At 42.0% G+C, this 23,828-nt stretch overlaps 1 protein-coding gene across 1 annotated transcript in view; it reads left to right on the forward strand.

Annotated features, from left to right (window-relative positions):
• The window catches only part of DNAH14 (dynein axonemal heavy chain 14), a 182,769-nt gene that overhangs the window by 66,929 nt on the left and 92,012 nt on the right, over window positions 1-23,828 (forward strand). Inside the window, exons 22-31 of the mRNA XM_075200978.1 lie at window positions 846-967; window positions 2,032-2,203; window positions 5,216-5,320; window positions 5,417-5,535; window positions 5,622-5,696; window positions 10,215-10,302; window positions 12,958-13,208; window positions 21,102-21,333; window positions 22,902-22,955; window positions 23,351-23,496. Coding sequence (XP_075057079.1) covers window positions 846-967; window positions 2,032-2,203; window positions 5,216-5,320; window positions 5,417-5,535; window positions 5,622-5,696; window positions 10,215-10,302; window positions 12,958-13,208; window positions 21,102-21,333; window positions 22,902-22,955; window positions 23,351-23,496 — 1,364 coding nt within the window. The remainder of the gene's footprint in view (window positions 1-845; window positions 968-2,031; window positions 2,204-5,215; window positions 5,321-5,416; window positions 5,536-5,621; window positions 5,697-10,214; window positions 10,303-12,957; window positions 13,209-21,101; window positions 21,334-22,901; window positions 22,956-23,350; window positions 23,497-23,828) is intronic.

The raw sequence follows: 23,828 nt of genomic DNA on the forward strand, positions 1-23,828 counted from the left end.
GCCTGAGAAATAAGTTGATAATTACGTATTTTAATATCGGGAGTATAATTTCTTAATGTGTAATTAGTGCTGATACAAAACACAACGATATGTATTTGGTTAGAGATGTAGAAAACATTACAGAGTAATACAAAAGAACTATATTACAGATGTGACAGATTTATAATTATTATGTACATATTTATTGTGTTATTTGCAAAACTTTACAGGAACAATAAATATATAATGTAACAGAGAGATGTGGGAAAAAAAGTTAATAACAGTATACTAGAAATAAAAAATATTTGTTGCATTTAAACTTTACATATAAAACTAGGTGAACGTGAACAGAAAATTGTGATGATGATGATGATGAATGGGGGGCATTTATGAAAAGTGTTGAAGTGCAGAAAAGTGCTACTATTTCACTTAACTTTTGTCGTGTTTATAGGACAGTTCAGAAACTGTAACTAAACATCTGATTGGTTGCTATGGGTTACAGTAGCTTTCTCCTGTGCCTGTAGGGGAATCAGGCTATGTAGGGTGCAGGGGTTGGGGAGGCTTGGCTAAGACTGGGGAATAGTTATGGCTAGGCTGTGATTAATGTTAATGGTAGGGTTAAGGGTATGCATCGGACATATGGGAGCTGCAGGCTGGACATAAGCTGTAGGGAGTTAGAGCAATTTCTTGTCAAGGAATTGTCTTCTCTCCTGACTCTGAGAGCAGCTACGGGAGAGCAATTGTCCTACCACATTTTAAATCCACCCTCTGCTCATGCAAATACAGTAATGTGGGACCACATAATACATGGTCATTCAGGATAAATATATCCAGTCCCTTCAAACTGTTCTTCTCATTTGTTATAGAACATTGTTGATGAGTGGGATAGAAAGCTGAACCTCTGTTTCCGCACTATGGAGGAATGGATGATGTGCCAGAGGAACTGGCTGTACTTGGAGCAGATCTTCCTGGCGTCTGACATCCAGAGGTACAGTCTCTCTAATCTTATCTACAACCATACACCAAGAGGAAAATATCTGTGACGTTCACAGCAGTCTAAGAGGAGGTTCACAAGGAACTAGACGATCTCCTCGTCTCCTGTTGTCGGGACTGTAAATAATTATACCGATACTGTCCATTTTTTAACAATGGCTTTTAAAAAAAACATGAATCTTCTACACCTGTTTTAGTTATTGTCAGATTTATTGATAATTCATGTTACTATAATTCATGTTATCTACAGGGAGGGTGATAGATTCTTGGCCAGGTTGGGAGTAGCGCGTAGGGTACATAATTAACAATCTATTCCATATTCACCCAGAAGGCCTAAATCAGCGCCATGCCCAAGGGCACCCCTGCCTATGGCAGCACCTTTTCACAGACGACTGCTGTCTGTCTTTTTGAAGTGAATGCCCCCATGGTGTTTGGGTACAGATAGACTTTAAAACTGCAATATAGATAAATTTCTTATTCATGGGAACAGGAGAGTCTAGCACACCCATAGCGCACTGTGTGATATATTTATTGACATGACTAACGCTACTGTATATTCAAATATTGTCCCTTATATGTTTCTACTGCAGTTCCAATATTTATATGCAGCTGTTCAAGACAGGACTGTATGTAATTGCTGAATGCTTGAATATCAGATTCAATGTAATGCTGCTCATTTTATTTATTGTAATGTAACGTCATTACTTCCTATCTAACATCCCCTAGAATAACATACGTCAACATTTATACATCATAAGAAGCACAGAGTTGGCCCCGAGGCGATAAGATGTTGTTATATAAAGACGGTGACAACTCATTTATTCTTTATTATGTAGAGAGAGTTTAGTATATTTATGTATCCCAGTCTGTGTTCTCACTTGTCCCGCTTCCTGTGATCTCTCATGTATTTTACATTATTAAACACTTCCATTCCCCCCCTCAGTAGACTTTTCAATTGGATTATGAAGAAAAGCAATAAAGAGAAGTGTAAGGCAGATTACATACATAACGTCCCTGTAAGATGTGTATAGTCTCCCATGATATGTGTATTCTTACTAGGCAGCTCCCAGCCGAAGCCAAGCTTTTCTCTCAAGTGGACGGCTCCTGGAAAGAGTTAATGGGCAACACAAAGGACAGGCCCAACGCCCTCCGAGCGGCCACTGTGCCAGGGCTACTGGAAGTCCTGCAGACCAACAATGCCCATCTGGAGAAGATACTGAAGTGTCTTGAGGTAGGTGGTGGTAGACGACAAGGCGATACTACTAGAGGCAGGGGCAGAACAGTGCATCAGCGGGGCCCCATAGCAAAGTGTGGGTAGAGGCCCAAGCCGCTGTCTCCTAATGGGTGCCCCACTCTACTCTGAAAAGAGAGAGGGCCACCCCTGAGCATGCCCGTCTGGTGGTGGCACATGCTCTGCTCAGAAGAGGACTCAGCGCTAGTCCCTTCTGCATTTCAGTAAGCTTTTATACAATTCTGGTGGTATAATGTGTTGTCCTTGGATATGACAGGAAATGTCCTTTACTTTGTGATGCCTTGTTTGCCCAAATAGGGGTAGTTTCATCCAGGGTCCTCTTAACAACATTATGGGCCCCCGGGCCCATATATATATATATATATATATATATATATATATATATATATATATATATATATATACATAAAAAATGGATTTTTATATATATATATATATATATATATATATATATATATATATATACACAAGTTAACCCGTGCATGATACTCATGCATTCTAGTCAAATCAAGCTACTTAAGGTGTTAAAAAGGTTCTTGTCATGCATTTGGGCCTAGCCCAGGCCTCCTCAGGGGAAGAGCGTTACTTCCCGACGCAAGCGCCCTTTTTTAACGTGGTTTTGTCCACATGTCACCACCTCATCATTCTTCTCCATCACCTCATCCTTCATCTTCATTGCCACATCCTTCATCAAGCTACTTAAGGTGTTAAAAACTCCCCACTGTCACCACCGGCAACCACCAACCACTCCCAACTGTCACTTCTCCTTCAAGAAATATTTAGGTCAGTGTATAACTCTGCCCAGCAGGTGGCGCTGCAGCTTGGTTTGTTTTTTCCACACACGCCACTAGGCATTTATATAGTAGATATATACATATATATATGTGTGGAAAGAAAAGTGATATATATATATATATATATATATATCACATTTTTTATGCACTGGTCAGCCGTCAGCGTCCCTTGAAATAGTTAAAAAAAAAAACCCTTAACTTACCTTTTTAAGTTGAATACAACTTTTCTTTTCCAACATAACTTTTCATGTAAACAGTTACAGATGTAGCTACAGTTGTTTTGTTATGTGAAGTGTTTTTTGAATTATATTATAAGTGATATTGTTTCATGTGCCAGACGCAATGCTCCATTACTGCTGAGACAGTACATTACCCTCAATCATTCTAACAAAGACAATATCATTTAAAGACTTAATTTCAAAACAAATAACTTGCAGCATTAAAATGAACCAGCCGGCATACAGGAAAAGATACACTGGGGTGGATTGTGAAGGTCGGGCGTACTGCAGAAACCCATTTATTCTTAGCCATATTTGAGTATTAGCGGCTTTATTTAGACATAGGACTAAGTCCAGCTAGAAGATGCTGTTTTGTACCTTGGTAAGACCTTGTTGTGCTGCAGGGTTGGGGGCAAATGTAAAATGTGTGGACAGATTTAGAACTGGGAAGGGGGACACATCCTATCACAACTGTAAATCGTAGTGTTACAATAATACTTGCCCACTCTCCCAGAAGGTTCGGTGGACTCCCAAATTCCGCGTAGGTCAGCCAGACTCCCTGAAAAGCAGGACATTGTCCCGCATTCTACAGGAGGGGGCTGTGATTACACAAATCGCTGCGTTTTGTCTCCTCCCCATGCAGTGGAATAGCGAGTGAGGCATTTAGCCAGAATGGTTATAAAATCATGCAAATGGGCGACAGAGGTTGGACGTTCATTTGTGTTATAGGTATATTAACCAATGAGAAGTCAGGGGAGGGTCTTTAGAGAGTCTTTATATATCCCTGACTTTAGAGGTTGTTCCTCTTGTTCAAGCAGCACGTTACCTCCCTCCCTCCCGGCATGGCAGCTGGATTTGGTGTGTTTATGGATCTCTATAGGTATCAGAGTCTGGGATTTTAGGGTAGGGGAGCTTGGCAGTCAGTGGTTAGCCTATGGTGCAGGTTTCATCTTGTTACTGGTCACTACCCTCCCCTCGATGTCATAAAAGTGTTGGTCCGCCTGTGAGGAGGACACCTGGGCCTGTATCTTATGGTTATCTAATAGCTAGTTCTGAGGGGGGGTAGTCTATCCACTTGGACAGATTGTAGCACCAGCCAGTAGTTAAGGTTTATCCTGGGTTGGTGGTATTATGGTCTGACCTGTCCACCATTATTGGTCATACCCTTCTAGCTGACTGCCCTGCTCTCGTACGCCACTTACTTCATTCATAAATTAATAAATAGTCTCTTATTCCAAACTGTTAATCTGTGTTGTGTCTGTTATTGGTTTATATAAGGCTTATTTAAATTAGAATGTTCTAACCGAAGGGAAGCATATTGCTATGTATTTTACATAATTTCATCACCGGGGGATGGGTCAAAATGATGCGATTCGTGCGTTCCTTCCCCCCCTCCTCCGCAGCCTGCAATTCCTGAGATCTCCTAGCAGGTAAATTCTAAAGTTGGCAAGCCAATACTTGCCTACTCTCCCGGAATTCCCGGGAGGCTCCCGAATTTCAGAGAGTCCTCGCGGACTCCCGGAAGAGTAAGCAAAGCTCCCGCATTTGCCGAAAGTCACGGCATTGAATGGAGGGGGTGGAGCTTAATCGCACCATTAAGCCCCCCGTCCCCCCATTCAATGCCGTAAATTTTGACATTTTATAGTGAGGCTATGATGATGCGACAATGTCACCACACCCTCCTCCTACCCCATGTCACATGACTTCTCTACTGGACCTCCCGGGGGAGAAATCTTAAAAGTTGGCATGTATGATTTTGTTTGCATACAAGAAAAAACCCAAACTGCACCTTTTCGCTGTATTTTCCAGGCCGCAGTGCCTGGAGATTTTTTCAATGCAAGCTGGGCTGGGCCAGGGGGAAACCCTCCCCAGAAATGTATAATCTGTATCGGAGTCAGCTTTTCACATTGTTTAAGAGTGGAGATGTTGGTGGCAAGGATTTATTCTTTTTTGTGTGTTTATTCTTTTTTTCCTGTCAGGACTTTCTAGAAATTAAGCGTCGAATTTTCCCAAGATTCTACTTCCTCAGCAACGACGACCTGCTGGCCATTTTGGCTGAAAGCAAGAACCCCAATGTCGTCCAGGTAAGAGATCAGTGGTCTTTAAAGCGTGTTTTCTGTTCCGTTATATGCACATATTCTCAAATATACTTAATAAATGCACATTTATTTGTTTTGCAGCCTCACCTGGTGAAGTGCTTTGAGAATATCCGATACCTTGACATAAAACAGCACCTGAAAAGTCCCCCCGAAGTGGAGATGATTATATCTGCGGAAGGAGAGAAAATCTGCATGCCTAAGTAAGTCTCCGTTGTCATTAGTCCTTCTCATTAGCCAGGAACATGGTGTAAAGGATATGATTATAACATTTTAATGCTTTCTGTAGAAATATTCGAGTCAGAGGCCCAGTGGAGCAGTGGTTAGGGAACGTGGAGACCAGTATGTTTGATGTTGTAAAAAAGTAAGTATTGACCTAGTTATAGATACATCGCATTATCTACTGTGCGACAATTAAAGTATATCTCCAAAGAAAACTTAAAAATAATAGTTTAGGGCAGAGTGCAATTAGATAAAATAAAAAAAAGTCATACCTTCCACTCCAAATTCACTGCTTTAGATACTTCCATACTAGCAGTAATGGTCCCTCGCCACACTCCTCTTACTCCCGGCTTGTAGTAGGCCGAGCGGGTGTCGATGCCCCTCCCCTCGTCGACATTCTATTCACAGATGAGGAGCCTTGACAACCGCTCAGCTTGTTTCAAACAGGGAATGGAGAGTGGAGTGTGGTGTCTGACCATTAGATGCGTCAGGGACCGGGGCACATTCGGAGAACGGAGTCTAGAAGTTAAGTAAGTTTTTTGTCAACCAACTCCACCCAAAATTACATTTTTAGTTTCAAGTGGAATAATTCTTTTAGGTGAATGCTTTAGCCACCTAAGTCATTTAAGTGTAAGTGTATGTGAGTACTTGATGAAGGCGACTTGATCAGTGTATTCAAAAGAGAAATACTTCTTCTATATAGAGAGCAGGGGAGTTGGTTGGTGCCATTTAAAGGGAGAGTATCTTATACGTTTCAGAATCCATACTGTATCAGACATCATGTCCATATCTAATGATCTCTGTGATAGGTTACCGAGATCAATACTAAGATGATCCTTTACACATCACTGAATATTACCTACCTGGATTCCGGTGTTCCTCCCTATCTGCCAGATCCCCCAATGTCTATAAGGGATTCGTAGCGCTCCCCTTGTTCCTTCTGTGAATGGGAAACCCGCTGAGGAGGACATTGACAACAGGAGCGAGGATAGTGTTGTTTTAGTGTTTAACTAATTGTACTCCACCCAGAATGAATCATTTCATTCTGGACAGAGTTCAATAAATTAAACAATAATATCCTTTAATAACTAATTAAATTGTGTCACCTCGTCAAATGCAGTTAGAGAAACAACTTTCGGGAAATCTTTTTCTGACTGTTGTAAGTTAAAGGTGGTTGAGAAATATCAGTTATTCTTCTGCTCCTGGTTGTGGCAATGAGATGGAACAATGTACTAACAATTACACAGAGAGATAAACTTAAGCTCTAAAATTAGCGTCTATTATATACAGTATGTAATCCCGGCATTATTGAACAATTCCCAATATATATGACAACGTGTAAGCAAAACATTTTCATCACAGTCATTTTGCTTTGTAAAATGAAATGTACCCATGGCCTTATCTGTGTGGAGTTTGTATGTTCTCCCCGTGTTTGCGTGGGTTTCCTCCAGGTGCTCCGGTTTCCTCCCACACTCCAAAAACATACTGGTAGGTTCAGGGCTGCCAAGAGGAATTCAGGGCCCGGGTATAACAAATTCATGGGGCCCCCCCTCATAGTCGAGTAAGCCCCCCAAAAAATTTGCGCCGCAATTTTTTTTTAGTGTGCAGTCATACATTCAGGGGCGTGGCAATGCGCCGTTGGGGCGTGGCTAGCCTAACGACGGTGCAAAATTTTTGGGAGGTGTGGTCATGTATTTGGGGGCGTGGCAAATGCACCATTGGGGCGTGGCTAGCATCAAAATCACTAGACTCTCAATTCGCCAGAGCGTCACATATGTTCAAGCACTCCTGACTTTCAGGACATCTAGCACCACAGTGTAGTATACAAAGAATGCAGTGTGTACACAAACAGTTCAGTCTTGGCCTACACCTTACATTGGGCACAACATTCACCAAAAATTGCCATTGTCCCTACTAAAATCACAACATTTCACACACTGTGCTGCTCTCTCCTACCTGTTCTTCTCACTTTCTCCACCTGTGACTGCTGCTTTCTTTAGTTGCGGCTTGTCTGGATCCTGGAATGTTGAAGGACCTATTTTGAAAAAAAAATGGCTACATTTAGAAAATTACAGCCAGCCCCGGTGTTAAATCAATAGCACTCACGATTAATAATTAGGCCTTCCTCCAGCCCCAACATTAAAATAATACTATTCACATTTAATAAATAATCCTATTTCCCTTCCTGCAAACAGCCCCAGCAATACCTATTTCTTGCAACCATCACTGCCATTAAATAATTCATAGTCACATTTAATAAATAGACCTCATTCTCCCTAAACTCACCCCAACATTCAATAGCCCCCAAACCACCCCATCTTAAATTAATAGTCCCCACCATCACCCTACAAACAAAATAGCACCCATTAATTATCCACCACCTACCTCACACTCACTACATTGCAACAAGCCGCCTGTGCCATCACACACACAATACTGTGCCCCTTCTTCACAACTACACTGTGCCCCTTATGCTCACACTGCGCCCTCCATGCTGCCTTCCCTCCTTTTTCCCTTTGTGCCTCTCTCCCACTTTTTTTTATTCCTCTGTGCCTCTCTCCTTTTTTTCCTCCTCTGTTCCTCTCTCCCACTTTTTTTCCTCCGCTGTTCCTCTTTCCCACTTTTTTTCCTCCGCTGTTCCTCTTTCCCACCTTTTTTTTCCTCTGTTCCTCTTTCCCCCTTTTTTTCTCCTCTGTTCCTCTCTCCCACTTTTTTTTCCTCCTCTGTTCCTTGCTCCCACTTTTTTTTCCTCCTCTGTTCCTCTCTCCCACTTTTTTTCTCCTCTGTTCCTCTCTCCCACTTTTTTTTCCTCCTCTGTTCCTCTCTCCCACTTTTTTTTCCTCCTCTGTTCCTCTTTCCCACTTTTTTTCTCCTCTGTTCCTCTCTCCCACTTTTTTTTCCTCCTCTGTTCCTCGCTCCCACTTTTTTTCCTCCGCTGTTTTTCTTTCCCACTTTTTTTCCTCCGCTGTTCCTCTTTCCCACCTTTTTTTCTCCTCTGTTCCTCTTTCCCCCTTTTTTTCTCCTCTGTTCCTCTCTCCCACTTTTTTTTCCTCCTCTGTTCCTCGCTCCCACTTTTTTTTCCTCCTCTGTTCCTCTCTCCCACTTTTTTTCTCCTCTGTTCCTCTCTCCCACTTTTTTTTCCTCCTCTGTTCCTCTCTCCCACTTTTTTTTCCTCCTCTGTTCCTCTTTCCCACTTTTTTTCTCCTCTGTTCCTCTCTCCTACTTTTTTTTCCTCCTCTGTTCCTCCCTCCCACTTTTTTTCCTCCGCTGTTCCTCGCTCCCACTTTTTTTTCCTCCACTGTTCCTCTTTCCCACTTTTTTTCTCCTCTGTTCCTCTCTCCCACTTTTTTTTCCTCCTCTGTTCCTCGCTCCCACTTTTTTTTCCTCCTCTGTTCCTTTCTCCCACTTTTTTTTCCTCCTCTGTTCCTCTTTCCCACTTTTTTTTCCTCCTCTGTTCCTCTTTCCCACTTTTTTTTCCTCCTCTGTTCCTCGCTCCCATTTTTTTTTCCTCCTCTGTTCCTCTCTCCCACTTTTTTTCTCCTCTGTTCCTCTCTCCCACTTTTTTTTCCTCCTCTGTTCCTCGCTCCCACTTTTTTTTCCTCCTCTGTTCCTCGCTCCCACTTTTTTTTCCTCCTCTGTTCCTCTCTCCCACTTTTTTTCTCCTCTGTTCCTCTCTCCCACTTTTTTTTCCTCCTCTGTTCCTCTCTCCCACTTTTTTTTCCTCCTCTGTTCCTCGCTCCCACTTTTTTTTCCTCCTCTGTTCCTCGCTCCCACTTTTTTTTCCTCCTCTGTTCCTCTCTCCCACTTTTTTTCTCCTCTGTTCCTCTCTCCCACTTTTTTTTCCTCCTCTGTTCCTCTTTCCCACTTTTTTTTCCTCCTCTGTTCCTCGCTCCCACTTTTTTTTCCTCCTCTGTTCCTCTCTCCTTTTTTTTCTCCTCTGTTCCTCTTTCCCACTTTTTTTTTTCCTCCTCTGTTTCTCTCTCCCCTTTCTTTATAGTACTGTCCCTCTCTGTTTTCCTCCCCTTGCCTCTCCGTTTCTTTACTTACCTTTTGTCAACTTCTTTCCTTTCTTCTCTTCTCTTCTGTCTCCTCTTCTGTCTTCTGTCTTCATGCTGGCTGCTGCGCTCCTCACTGACTGACGGGCGTGACTTGATGACGTCACGCCCGGCAGTCAGTGTGAATGGAGAAGAGGAGGGACACGGCGCAGCGCGATCACGTGAGTATCGTTTTTATGGGGGGGTTTTTTCTTCCAGCAAAAAAGAAAATTAAAAAATAATAATAAAAAAATAATAATTAGCGGAGAGGGCCCGGCCCGGGCCCCGTGGCATGGCCGGGCCCGGGTAAAATGTACTCGCTCTCCCCCCCCTCTCGGCGGCCCTGGGTAGGTTAATTGGCTGCTATTAAATTGACCCTAGTCTCTCTCTCTCTTTCTCTGTCTGTGTGTATATTAGGGAATTTAGACTGTAAGCTCCAATGGGGCAGGGACTGTTGTGAATGAGATCTCTGTACAGCGCTGCGGAATTAGTGGCGATATATAAATAAATGATGATGATGATGGTATTGGAAAACAACCTAAAAATCAAGATTGTCCAAGAGAGGGAAGATGTGATTCATTAAATTATGCCATTATAGAAGTAAACACAATCATATTTATTTACAGACTGGTAAGAGTTGGAGTTCTAGACTGGTGCCAGTCGGTTTTCAAGAAATGGATCCTGACTCACTCAGGACAAGTCGTTCTCGTGGTGGTGAGTATGATAGAAGTGAAAGGTAGACAGAAATTACTACAATACTGCAAAATTAAAAATGATATGATTTATCCTCAAATCCTCAATTCTGGAGTATAATGACCAGGATCCACTGCTATGGTGGGAGAAGGTGTTATGCAGCTGTTTCTGTCTGTCGTCACACGTAATCGTGGTATATTATATATACAATGCTTAAGCATTCTGTGGTATCCTCATTTTATTCTTCTTTCTCACGAACAACACTCACCTGAGCCTGCGCTACTTGTGTGTGACTAAGGGTTAACCAAAAAAACAACCACCTGGTTTGTCTAAAATGATTAAATCCTCCCCTATCTATGCCACACACTAGCTTTGCCGTACCAGCTATGCCACCACCAAGGTTTTTTATGAAGATCTGACACTCTTATTTAGGAAGCCTTCGGTTATCCCTAGAATTAATCTAGCACAATTTACTTTAATCAAAGTTAACATAAACCACAAATGTTCTCCTCATTTCAATTATGTAGCGTCTTGACCAAACTGACGCGTGAATTTGTAAGAACAGAGACTTGAACTTATTAATTGTAATTTAATATGGAAAATACATCCACAATGCTTAAGATAGCACAGTTAATAAAAGGCATACAAATATAATGCAATTGTTTCTTATAAAATAAAAAGAATAAAACACAGAATTGATAACTCACTTATAATCAAGTTTCTGGTGCTGGGGGAAGCAGGAGAAATGGGACCCTCTTCAATATCAGATGGATGCCCATAAATTAACAAAGAATAGAAAAGCAGATAATCTAGAAATATTGGGCTACTGCAGACATGGAACTAAATCTCTCCTGTTCTTCTAAAGCAGGAGACACACTGAGGGTGCTCAGGTACTGGATCTGTGGTCCCGAATAGAAAGTATTTGGGCAAGAGCCTGTTGGTTGACAAGCTCTCTGTCTGCCTCATTTCCTCAAGCTTAGAACCTGGTTTTCATTATGGCCACTGATCTATTAATCCTCTCCATGGATAGTGAGTTATATTCCTCTTGCTTCCTATTGAACTCTGGAGTTTTCCCAGTTGGGGTAATGCTATTTAATTTTCCAGAGAACGTATCTGTTCTTGTAGTCATAGGAAGGCTGCTTGGATTATGTTCTTCAATCTGTAGTTGTATAGCTGAACCCCTACACTACAGCTTTAAAGGCTCACTATGTTTCTGTTACTTTTTCACAGGTATAGTTAGACCATTGAAGGCTGGTTAGTGCTCCTGGTGGTCAGATAAGGGGGTCCCCAGTTATTTTAGGCTGGTCTGTCTGTTTGTGCCACAGAACTACGCGTCCAATCCACTCAACGCCAGGCTCTGTCCCTTCGCTACTTTTTTTGTTGCCTTTCTTGCCTAAACCACCAGTTTGTGCTCTTAACTGACTTCAATTTTGATTGATAGCACAAATAGCCTGTAAAGTGATAAGATGGCATTACTTTAGCCACAGTTATACACAGTCTAATCCTACCCATTGAATGTTTTTGAAGGGACCAAGAAAAGTTGGTGGAAATTCTGGTGGAAAATAAGGAAGAAGTCTTAAAATATACCAATTTTCAAGTAAAACAGAGGAAAACACACAAAGCAATCTGAAATTGCCATATTTTATACCCATGGTAGACATAGCATGAAAGATCACATCTGCTCAGTAAAAAAACATCCTTATCTGAGCAAATATATGCAGTTCTATATACTGTGGGCCTGATTCATTAAGGAAAGTAAAGCAGAAAAAAATGGGTAACTTTGCACCTTATCAAAACCATGTTGCATTGGAGGGGGAGGTAAATTTAAAATGTAGGGATGGTTGGGGTAGGACATGTCCTAGATCAACCTAAAAATTCAGTGTAAAAATAGAGCTATCAAGTATTTGTGTGCTACATGAAAAAGCAGCCAGTACTTATCTTATGTGCAAAATAATAAACTAAGTTGCACCCCTTGCATTGCAACATGGTTTGTCCAGGAGAAAAAGTACTCATTTTTTTCCCTTACTTTCCTTAATGAATCTATATGTAAAGTGTGTATTATAGTACATGGATTACTGTACTGTACTGAACACTTGTAGTACACAACAAAAAAACCTACTGTACAGCAATAAGCCAAGCACAGAATACTGCATCTAAATACTTTTTGTGGAATAGCCACAGACTAATGGGCCCGTTGAAAGCATTACAGAATAAGGTACCCATTAAATAAGTGTAAATGTCAGGAAATTCTAAAGTCAGGTGACGTAATTCGGGAGTTTGGCTGTAGTTGCATTGGCCGTTCCTGTCCCAAGAAAATCTGTTACCATAGAGTGGAAAGTACGTTGATGACGTTTCAGAGGATGACCAGGCCATACAACAGGGTTTCCAAAACCCAGTCCTCAGGGCTCCCTAACAGTGCAGGTTTTCCATATCTCCTTGCTGGAGCACAGGTTACTTACTGACACATTGTAACAGATCCACAGGTGGTCCTAATTCTGTCACATGTGATCCGGAAAACCTGCACTGTTAGGGTCCCTGAGGACTGGGTTTGGGAAACCCTGCCATACAGTATAGACTAATACAATACAATAATGTCAGGATATTTAGTAAAATGTTTCATATGCAGTCTAGCCTGAGCTCTGTTGCTTTTTATGAGTGTTTCTTTCTTTATTTTAGAGTCAAATAATGTTCAATAAGGAATGTGTGAGAAGTTTCTCTAGTGCTGATCCAGAGAAGGCGCTAAGATCTGTCCTGTCTAATCTGGAGAACCAGCTTGGCGAGCTGGCAGAGATGGCGCTGGAGATTCCGTATCTCCACCAGAAGACCACTCTGGAAGCCTTGCTCACCCTCTATGTGCATTGTAGAGATGTTTTGGCCGAACTAATAAAAAATAAAGTGTTAACTCCAGAGGATTTTGAATGGACAAGGTAAGTCCATGGTTGTATTGTAGTATTAAATGTCAGATTGGATTTTTATGTAGAATTTATTCAGGTTGTGCTGCTTACTATGTCATATTATTATCATGTTGTGTTGGACTAAAGGTGCTGAACACAATCACCTTGATGTTCCTTTCACATAAACATATATGTATAATGCTGTTCACCTAGGCTGTGATAGATATTTGGCGCAATAATAAACCAATTAAAATAGATCGGATCATTATCAGACATTCGGTATATGCTGTCGGAAGATGTCCATTATTGGCGAGTGTACAAAGTCATCTTTCTAACAAGCCACAATGATGCTGAAAGTGTTTGGACCACTTGGCTCGAGGGGTCGAACATCCAGATCTCATCTGGTTTGGTCGCCTACTTGTGTGGCCCCACTGACAACGATCCTGTCTGCAGTGTGAGTTTGCCAGTAGAAACAGTCACCTGAGGTCTAAGTGGGCAAAATAATGTGGTCCTGCTTTGCCCCTGGTTCTCTCCTCTCTCTCCCACAGCCAATCTGTCTCACAGTCTGTCTCAGTGCTTCCTCTCCCACTCACAATCTGTCACAGTGGTTCCTCTCCCACTCACAATCTGTCTCAATGGTTCCTCTCCCACTCACAATCTGTCTCAGTGGTTCCTCTCCCTCTCACAATCTGTCACAGGGGTTCCTCTCCCACCCACAATCTGTCTCAGTGGTTCCTCTCCCACTCACAATCTGTCTCAGTGGTTCCTCTCCCACTCACATTCTGTCACAGTGTTTCCTCTCACACTCTGTCACAGTGGTTCCTCTCCCACTCACAATCTGTCTCAGTGGTTCCTCTCCCACTCACAATCTGTCTCAGTGGTTCCTCTCCCACTCACAATCTGTCACAGTGGTTCCTCTCCCACTCACAATCTGTGTCACAGTGGTTCCTCTCCCACTCACAATCTGTGTCACAGTGGTTCCTCTCCCACTCACAATCTGTGTCACAGTGGTTCCTCTCCCACTCTCACTCTGTCACAGTGGTTCCTCTCCCACTCACAATCTGTCACAGTGGTTCCTCTCCCACTCACAATCTGTCACAGTGGTTCCTCTCCCACTCACAGGCTATCACAGTAATTTTCCACTCTTAGAGTCTCTCAGTGAATTCCCCCTCACACGTCTGTCATAGTGACCTCTAAACATTCCAGGTCTGACCCAACGTTTCTAAACCATCTCCTAACAACATGAAAAATAGTAACTGTTATAATGTAAAGTCACCAATGATCTGCTCTCTGCTACAGCCAGGGGCCACTTCTCCCTTCTCATCCTCCTTGATTTCTCTGCAGCCTTCAACACCGTCGACCACCCCCTCCTCCTCCACACCCTCCAGTCCTTTGGCCTCTCTGGCCCAGTCCTGTCCTGGTTCACCTCTTACCTTGCTGACCGTTCCTTCTCCATCACCACCTCTGGGTCTCTCTTTCCCCCGTCCACCCTTCCAGTTGGGGTCCCTCAGGGCTCCGTTTTGGGACCCTTACTCTTCTCTCTATACACCTCTTCCCTAGGTGAACTCATCAGCTCCTACGGCCTCAACTATAATCTCTACGCTGACGACACCCAACTTTACCTCTCCTCTCCTGATCTCTCTCCCTCCCTCCTCTCTAGGGTGTCCACCTGCCTCTCTGCCATCTCCTCCTGGATGTCCTCTCGATTCCTTAAGCTTAACCTCGCCAAAACTGAACTCATAGTCTTCCCTCCCCCTCGCACCTCACCCTCTTCTGACCTCTCCATCACTGTCGACAACTCCTCTATCTCCCCTGTCCCCCAACTTCGCTGCCTCGGGGTCATCCTCGACTCCTCTCTCTCCTTTGGCCCCACATTCTCTCTCTTGCTAAATCCTGCCGCTTCCAGCTGCGTAACATCGCACGCATTCGGCCCTTCCTCTCCCAAGATGCCACTAAATGTCTTATTCACTCTCTGATCATCTCCCGCTTGGACTACTGCAATCTCCTCCTTACTGGTCTCCCCCACTCTCACCTCGCTCCCCTTCGATCTGTACTTAATGCTGCCGCTAGGCTTATCTTCCTCTCTCACCGCTCCTCTTCTGTCTCCCCCCTCTTCCAATCCCTTCACTGGCTCCCCCTACCCTACAGAATCCTGTTCAAGCTCCTCACTCTCACATACAAGGCCCTCGCCAACTCCACTGCACCCTACATCTCCTCCCTCCTCTCTATTCATGCTCCATCCCGCCCTCTCCGATCTGCCAATGACCGTCGCCTCTCTTCCCCCCTGATCACCTCCTCCCACGCGCGTATCCAAGACTTCGCCCGCGCTGCCCCCCTCCACTGGAACAAACTCCCTCCCTCCATCAGAACTTCCCCCAATCTATCCAGTTTCAAACGGTGTTTAAAAACCCACCTTTTTCTTAAAGCCTTCCAGTCTCCCACTTAACTTCCTACCTTTTCTTCTGACTATTCCCCTCCATTCCCCTTCCCCTATCCCTATCCTCCGTCTCTCCCCTGTGTTCTCTGTCAGTCCACCCCTCCCCTTAGATTGTACGCTCCTTTGAGCAGGGCTTTCTCTCCTCCTGTCTTCACCACTTTTAACTCTGCTCGCCAGCTACCCTGCCTTCCTCCTCGAGGACCCTCCTCCCGCGTCCCCTCTTGCTCCCTTCTCTTCCCCCTGGGGATCTCCCTCTCATCTGTGCCCTCCCTCCTAAGTGCCGTTGCTGGCTGACCTTCCCCTCTCCCCTCCCCTCTAGCTGTGCCTTGAGCTCACTGAGTTACTGTGATTATTGTTTACTATTCTGTGCTGTCTCACCTCGTATTGTAATCTTGTCTGTCCCTGTACGGCGCCGCAGACACCTAGTGGCGCCCTATAAATAAAAATTAATAATAATAATAATAATGTAATAACCTTTACATCTGCTATGGTTTCAGTATGTTTACATCTATGTCACACGCATGTTTAGTGTTTTCAGTTTTGCTTTCTCTCACGTCCATTAAATGAGGAGATAGATTGCTAGAGAACACATCTGACTTACACTTAGCAGCTCGTTCCCTGAGTTAATGACATGCAGAACTAATGACTGTACCGGCTCATACTCATGCAGAGAACGCCACATCTCATAAACAGCTCTAGGTCTTTATTTCCAGATAAGCCGACAATAAGTTTCCTGCTCTGTTATGTAAGGCTCCATTCTAATCTCAACAGTGGCTATCAGGAGGTGAATATGAAATGCATCATTAGCACAGCATTTGCATCTCATTATGACTAAAGTTAGACGTTTTGGTTATTGAGCGACAATTTACAAATGTATCCAAGTTTTAGCCTAATACATTCCATATTTACACAAACAGGATGCTGTCTTTCTTAGAAAGAAAATATGTTCCAAAATGAGGTTGTTTTTAATTTATATAAAATACGGATTTGAGGTGTTATTTGCTGGTTAATACTGGGCATTGTGGCCACCAATAAACAAATGCAATGTTGCAGATAATGAAATATATGGTACTTTAGGAGTAGATTTATAAAGCCTTCTAAAAAGTAAAAGTGGGGGTGTTGCCCATAGCAGCCAGTCAGATGCTAGTTAACATTGCCTCGTACATTCTAGAACATGATAGCTAGAATCTGATTGGTTGCTATGGGCAACACCTCCACTCTTACTTTTTAGAAGCTTTGATAAATCTACCCATTAGTGCCAAACAAAACTAAAAGTTGTGATGTATTATTCATTCTTGCCCAAAGGGAAAATGAAAGAACTAATCTTTTTTTTACCAAGAGCAAAATAAATTAAAGTTTAACAATAATAACAATATAACACATTTATCTGCTGTGACTGATTGAGATTCCTGGTGGGTTTTGTACATCTATCAAGCTGCAATAGGGCTGCTATAATTGTTGCTTTCTGAAAGTAAGAGTAAGTATGTTTTACCCATCACTTGGGAACTGCAATACTGGTGCACAGGTAACTGGGTAAAAAAAGATACTTTTGGAATATTGTTATAGTCTGCGACAATGGGACCATGAAGTACATGTGGGTTTTATTCTCCAGGTGAAAAACAAAAATAAAAAAGAATTTTAAAATAAAAAATAAGATTTAATGATGATCAAGTTGATATGTTCATACAATGTTTTAGATAAATTTGTATGATTATATTGGGGCTTATTCAGAGTTGGGTGTATTTTTTTTTTGCATACGATAAGCATTTTGAGGCTGCGCGTGCAAAAATAAAAGTACATGTACCTCAAGCTTCTGGTATATTTTCAATTTACAGCTCCTTATGATGAGGAGGGAGCAGCAAAGCACTCGCTGAGTACAGTAAGAGCTCACGTATATGTGACTCGATTAGATCTGGACGCAAATGCAGATACACCTTTCAGGGGGTTGGGTACACTTGATTGATGAGGAAAAATCCGACATCGACAAGCCCTACAAATAAAATCCGAATTTCTGAAAAACCGATTGGAAAATAAACAGACTTACCTTGAAGCTGACGCTGAAGCTCTCCGATTGGATCACCATGCTGACAGCAAGTTATTCTGATTGGAGAAGTGTTCGGCACTGCAGCTTGACGTCATTGCGACGTCTGTCAATAGAAACTTAAAGCGGCACTGTGGGGAGCCCTAAGGTTAAGTGTTTAAACACTTAACCCGACATTGGCGCTTTAAATTTCTATTGACAGACGTCGCGATGACGTCACCCTGCAGTGCCGAACACTTGTCCAATCGGAATACCTTGCAGTCAGCATGGTGACAGCTTGTTACACTGGATTAGTGGTAATCGTGAAAACGATTACCATCGCTTTCAGGAAGCATATCTCTTGTGGGTGTTGGAGGGTTGGTGCAAACATACGCGATGATGATGACAGCAGGACTATCTAAAAGATTCTAATACGCGTTACGCTGAGTGCCCTTCTTCATTCATTAGTTATATTAGATCAACTAAATGCATAAATTAGCAGTTGCCTGTTTACATCACTTGTCATTACTATGCAGACTGCTGAAAGACTATTTCCCATTTAATCTTCAACAGAATAAACATGAGGGGCCAGATTCATTAAGGAAAGTAAGGCAAAAAAAAGGAGTAAATTTTCTCAGGACAAACCATGTTACAATGCAAGGGGTGCAAATTAATTTATTATTTTGCACATAAGTTAAATACTGTTTTTTCATGTAGCACACAAATTATTGATATCTGTCTTTTGACACTGAAATTTAAAGTTCATCTGGGACATGTCCAACCCCAACTATAAATCTGTCCATGTCCTACCCCAACTATAAATCTGTCCATGTCCTACCCCAACTATAAATCTGTCCCCACATTTTTCATTTACCTCCCCCACCAATGCAACATGGTTTTGCCCAGGTGCAAAGTTACTCTTTTTTTTTTTTTTTGCTTTCCTTTCATTAATGAATCAGGCCAGGGATGTGTATTAAACCATTTTTATATGAGAAATACGACTTTCACTTTTGTTAAGAAGACATAATTCTCTCTTGTGTATCTAACCACATTACCGTACAAAATTATAATGTATTAAGTTGTGTTTTTATTATTTTCAGATGTTGTGTACATATATGTTTAAGCCACTTCTGCATTGAGTATTAATGTGTACGAGCAATGCTTGCGTATCCGACACTTCTATCACTCGTACATACACACATGATGGGTCCAGCTCTACATAGAGACGCAAGTTGGCTTTTTCTTGCGTGCGTCCTTTCCTACTTATTCATCCACCCCTAAATGTATCCAATTATCTTAATTTTATTTTTATTTTTCATCGCTAGAAAACCCCCCACTTATACTTTATTTTTATTAGTTTTTCACTTTTAAAAACATGTGCTCTGACCCATAACAACCAATTGGATATTTATTTTTTATTTCTAATGGATACTATAAAGATGACGGTTACAATCTGATTGGTTGTGCTTTTTGCCCCGGTTGTCATAAATATTTTCCAGCTGGAATTATCTGCGTCATGAAATGATAATTATTCCATGTGCTGCAGTACACAGTGTAATTTCTGCACTGTGTACTATTTACAATGAAAAGTAAGGGTAAAATCCTCAGGGCTTCCATACAAGGATTTTGTAAAAAGTTTAATTACAGCAGATCTGAAATGGTTTTCAGACTAATTACAAATTTTCCTTCGTATGTAGTCTCTGCAGAATTCCGTTTGAAATATTTTTTTTTTATAATTTGAATCGGTAAATATAGTTATTACATACATACAGGATTTAATATACAAAGTGCGAAATGGCTGCTCCACCATGTAAAGTAGCTTAGGACCTGACAAATCTTTGTCGCCACATATAGATTTACCGACCAAGACGGCAGCATTTGTGGAGGAGCAGAAGGTGAGGAGTTTGGTTGAGTGAAGCCGTTCCCCTACCCCCCAACATGTCTCTCTCCAGCAGCGGTACTAGGGGAGCGGCAGGAGAGAGCCCTAAAATCGGGACTGTCCTTCTGAAATCGGGACAGTTGGGAGGAATGCTACAGTATTATGGAATAGGTGCACCTGTACGTCTCATTTTGTGGTGCTGTGGAGAAATGAGATTTCATTTTACAGAGCGGGGTAGAAAGGACACATTTTCCGGGCCGTTCTTTGCCTTATGGAGGAGCACGTCGTCATTTCCATTCCAGTAATGGATGTAAATTTTGGACTAGCTGAGAGCTAGTAGAGAGGGGGTCTCGTCCTAGTGTTATTAATGCCCTTATTCCGTTCCTTTATGATTTACTTTGCTAGAAAGCGAATTTCTAGGCACACTTTAACCAATTTGATCAAGAGCTTTCTACACACAAAATTCCCCCCCTGTAATAAATACAATCATGGCCCCTCACTCGCATGATTACCAGTCAGAAAAACAGAAACTTTTTTCATGTATGATTCTAGCTATCATGTTCTAGAATGTACGAGATGACAGCTAGAATCTGATTGGTTGCTATGGGCAACATCTCCACCTTTCCTTTTTAGAAGGTTTGATAAATCTACCCCCTAGGTGAGCACATTGACGTGTACTGGGAGGACCAACGAGCCACAGAGATATGAGCTAAGGTGTTGTGCACTACCCATCGGACATGCTTCGTAAATACCCTCCACAATATTTTACAAGCTGCTATTTTAGGGGAAGGAGGTGGATATTCTAGATTAGCATTAACAGTGTCCTGGGAAAAAGTTTCCACGGGGTCAGTCGCACTTTGGGCAGTTGTGTCCCGGCTGTTCACATATACAAGCCGGCTAGAAGAGATAGAGTTTTCATCATCACCGCAATGGGTACAGTGTGCAATTGCATGGTCGCAGTATGTAGAATCTGTGCGGTTGTAGGTCCATTTATATTTTCTCACTGACCTATTCCAGCAGTTATATAATAATTTGCCCACAAGCCTTCTGTAGTTAATAAAGATGTTTATCCTGCAGGAGGACAGGTCTCCTGGTTCATCGTGGGCTGTATTAATTCCCATAATAGATTATATTGTCAACACTCTGGGTGGCGATACTACGGGACAGAAAGTCACTTGTGGTTTCCTTTTCCGCTTCTTTTATTTTCAAGCATGTTTGGCTATGGTTAGAGAATCTATTGCAGTCATTCTTCATAACTGGTAAGAGGCGACGTAGGTGAGCTTAGAACAACCAGTAGCCAATCATAGCATTAAAATATCAACAGCTGCACATAGTATTTTAGCTCAGCCAACTGCTGTATGTCCACGTGTGGACAAGTTTGACCTGGTAGAGACCAGGCCAATTTCTAGCTATTACAACCATCTAAACCTTATCGACACAAAGTGGTGATGTGAGTCTCCTGGTACAATAAAGTTCAGACATCCAACCTGTTCTCTATATTGCTTGAATCTATAAAAAAAGAGTTTTGAAGTTGTCATTGAGAAGAATTTTCATTGGTAAAAGATGCACCAAACGCCTCTTCCGTTGCAGGCAGCTGCGGTACGAGTGGAATGAGCAGAATAACACTTGTTATGTGGTACAAGGCGGTGCCTCCTTCACCTACGGCTACGAGTATTTAGGCTGTTCCTCCCGTCTAGTGATAACACCTCTCACTGACCGCTGCTGGCTAACATTGACAGGTGCTCTGGACTTACATCTGGGGGGATCACCAGCAGGACCGGCTGGCACCGGGAAAACAGAAACCGTCAAGGATCTAGCCAAAGTAAGTCACCGAATGTATGCCATGCCCAATGGACTTCTGATGGAATGTATAGGAGGGATACGAGACTTTAAGTTGACCCGATGGTTTAAATAGTGGAAAACAGTGTTTTATATTTGTAATGTTACCTGTTATTGACACTAATAGATATATACCATTGATGTGTATCAACAAAACAATTAGTATTAACTTGAACTTTTGACTTTGAAGATCCACGTGACTTATATCAGACTCCATGACCCGAACCCCAAATCCCAGAGCTGACGTCAGTCTTTGTTTTTGCACCCATTACTACACAGTGATTCCAAATCAATACAAGGAAATAAAAAAAAACCACAATAATCGGTCCGATAAGTGTAGTTCTCGGTCCGATAAGTGTAGTACTCAGATAAGTGTAGTACTCAGTCCGATAAGTGTAGTTCTCAGTCCGATAAGTGTAGTACTCAGATAAGTGTAGTACTCGGTCCGATAAGTGTAGTACTCAGTCCGATAAGTGTAGTACTCAGATAAGTGTAGTACTCAGTCCGATAAGTGTAGTACTCAGATAAGTGTAGTACTCAGTCCGATAAGTGTAGTACTCAGATAAGTGTAGTACTCAGTCCGATAAGTGTAGTTCTCAGATAAGTGTAGTACTCAGTCCGATAAGTGTAGTTCTCGGTCCGATAAGTGTAGTACTCAGATAAGTGTAGTACTCAGTCCGATAAGTGTAGTTCTCAGTCCGATAAGTGTAGTACTCAGATAAGTGTAGTACTCGGTCCGATAAGTGTAGTACTCAGTCCGATAAGTGTAGTACTCAGATAAGTGTAGTACTCAGTCCGATAAGTGTAGTACTCAGATAAGTGTAGTACTCAGTCCGATAAGTGTAGTTCTCAGATAAGTGTAGTACTCAGTCCGATAAGTGTAGTACTCGGTCCAATAAGTGTAGTACTCAGTCCGATAAGTGTAGTACTCAGATAAGTGTAGTACTCAGTCCGATAAGTGTAGTTCTCAGATAAGTGTAGTACTCAGTCCGATAAGTGTAGTTCTCAGATAAGTGTAGTACTCAGTCCGATAAGTGTAGTGCTTAGTCCGATAAGTGTAGTACTCGGTCAGATAAGTGTAGTACTCAGTCAGATAAGTGTAGTACTCAGTCAGATAAGTGTAGTTCTCGGTCAGATAAGTGTTGTACTCAGTCAGATAAGTGTAGTTCTCAGATAAGTGTAGTACTCAGTCCGATAAGTGTAGTTCTCAGTCCGATAAGTGTAGTACTCGGTCAGATAAGTGTAGTACTCGGTCAGATAAGTGTAGTACTCAGTCAGATAAGTGTAGTTCTCGGTCAGATAAGTGTTGTACTCAGTCAGATAAGTGTAGTTCTCAGATAAGTGTAGTACTCAGTCCGATAAGTGTAGTTCTCAGTCCGATAAGTGTAGTACTCGGTCAGATAAGTGTAGTACTCGGTCAGATAAGTGTAGTACTCAGTCAGATAAGTGTAGTTCTCGGTCAGATAAGTGTTGTACTCAGTCAGATAAGTGTAGTACTCCTCCATAGTTTGCAAGTAAATATTATTTTCTGTATCTCCTTGCTATGTATAGGCTTTAGGAAAGCAGTGTGTGGTGTTTAACTGCTCAGAAGGCCTGGACTATAAGGTAAGTTTGTTACTTCCACAACCATATCATTCATGCACAGTAACATTTTGGATTGACAAGGACCTGATAATCCCTTGTTGGTCCAAAACTCAGGGACTAGTCATATGATACATTTAATAGGAGAAAAGTAATTTTATTACACTGGATTGTATGCAGCAGCTGGTATCTACTAATAAGTGTCTTGTCAAACAAAATTATGTCCTCTGGTCCTGTGCTCATTCTTATCATGTAGCATTCCTTACGCCCCCTAGTACTGTAACAGACTATTACTTGCTCCTGGATCATTACTGATGGTTTGAGGACTAGTGATCTAGTAATAGTTTGTGTTTAGTTTTGTGTTTGCGATTTCTGCACTATACTATCAGTAATCATCACTTATAATCTTGTAATCCCAGATAATGGGGAAATTCTTTTCAGGAATCGCTCAGTCCGGAGCCTGGTGTTGTTTTGATGAGTTTAATCGTATTGACATGGAAGTTCTTTCAGTAATTGCCTCTCAGATTCATGCCATCAAAACAGCAAAGGACAGTCAAGCCATAAGGTACTGTATGCATTCTGTACGCAGGATCTAATTATCCATTAGGCTGGCTAGGCTGCAGTCTAGGGTGCAAGGCTTTGGGGGGGTGAAGGTTTTTGGGGGTGCAAAATTGTGACTGGGAGAGGTGTAAAATGAAATTAATACTGAATAGTTGTTCCGGATTTTAATTTAAGGACAATTTCGTTTTTTACCTTTAGCCTATAGTGGTAGTCGAGGGGACGATATAAGCGTATTAGATTTTCAGCATTGTTATATTTAAATTAAGTTATAGTAAGTAAACTTTAAGTTATAATAAGTATTTTTTTTAAAGAATTTTGTCCATATGATGAGATAAT

This window comes from Mixophyes fleayi, chromosome 3 (genome assembly GCF_038048845.1).
Source record: "Mixophyes fleayi isolate aMixFle1 chromosome 3, aMixFle1.hap1, whole genome shotgun sequence".
NCBI lineage: Eukaryota > Metazoa > Chordata > Amphibia > Anura > Limnodynastidae > Mixophyes > Mixophyes fleayi.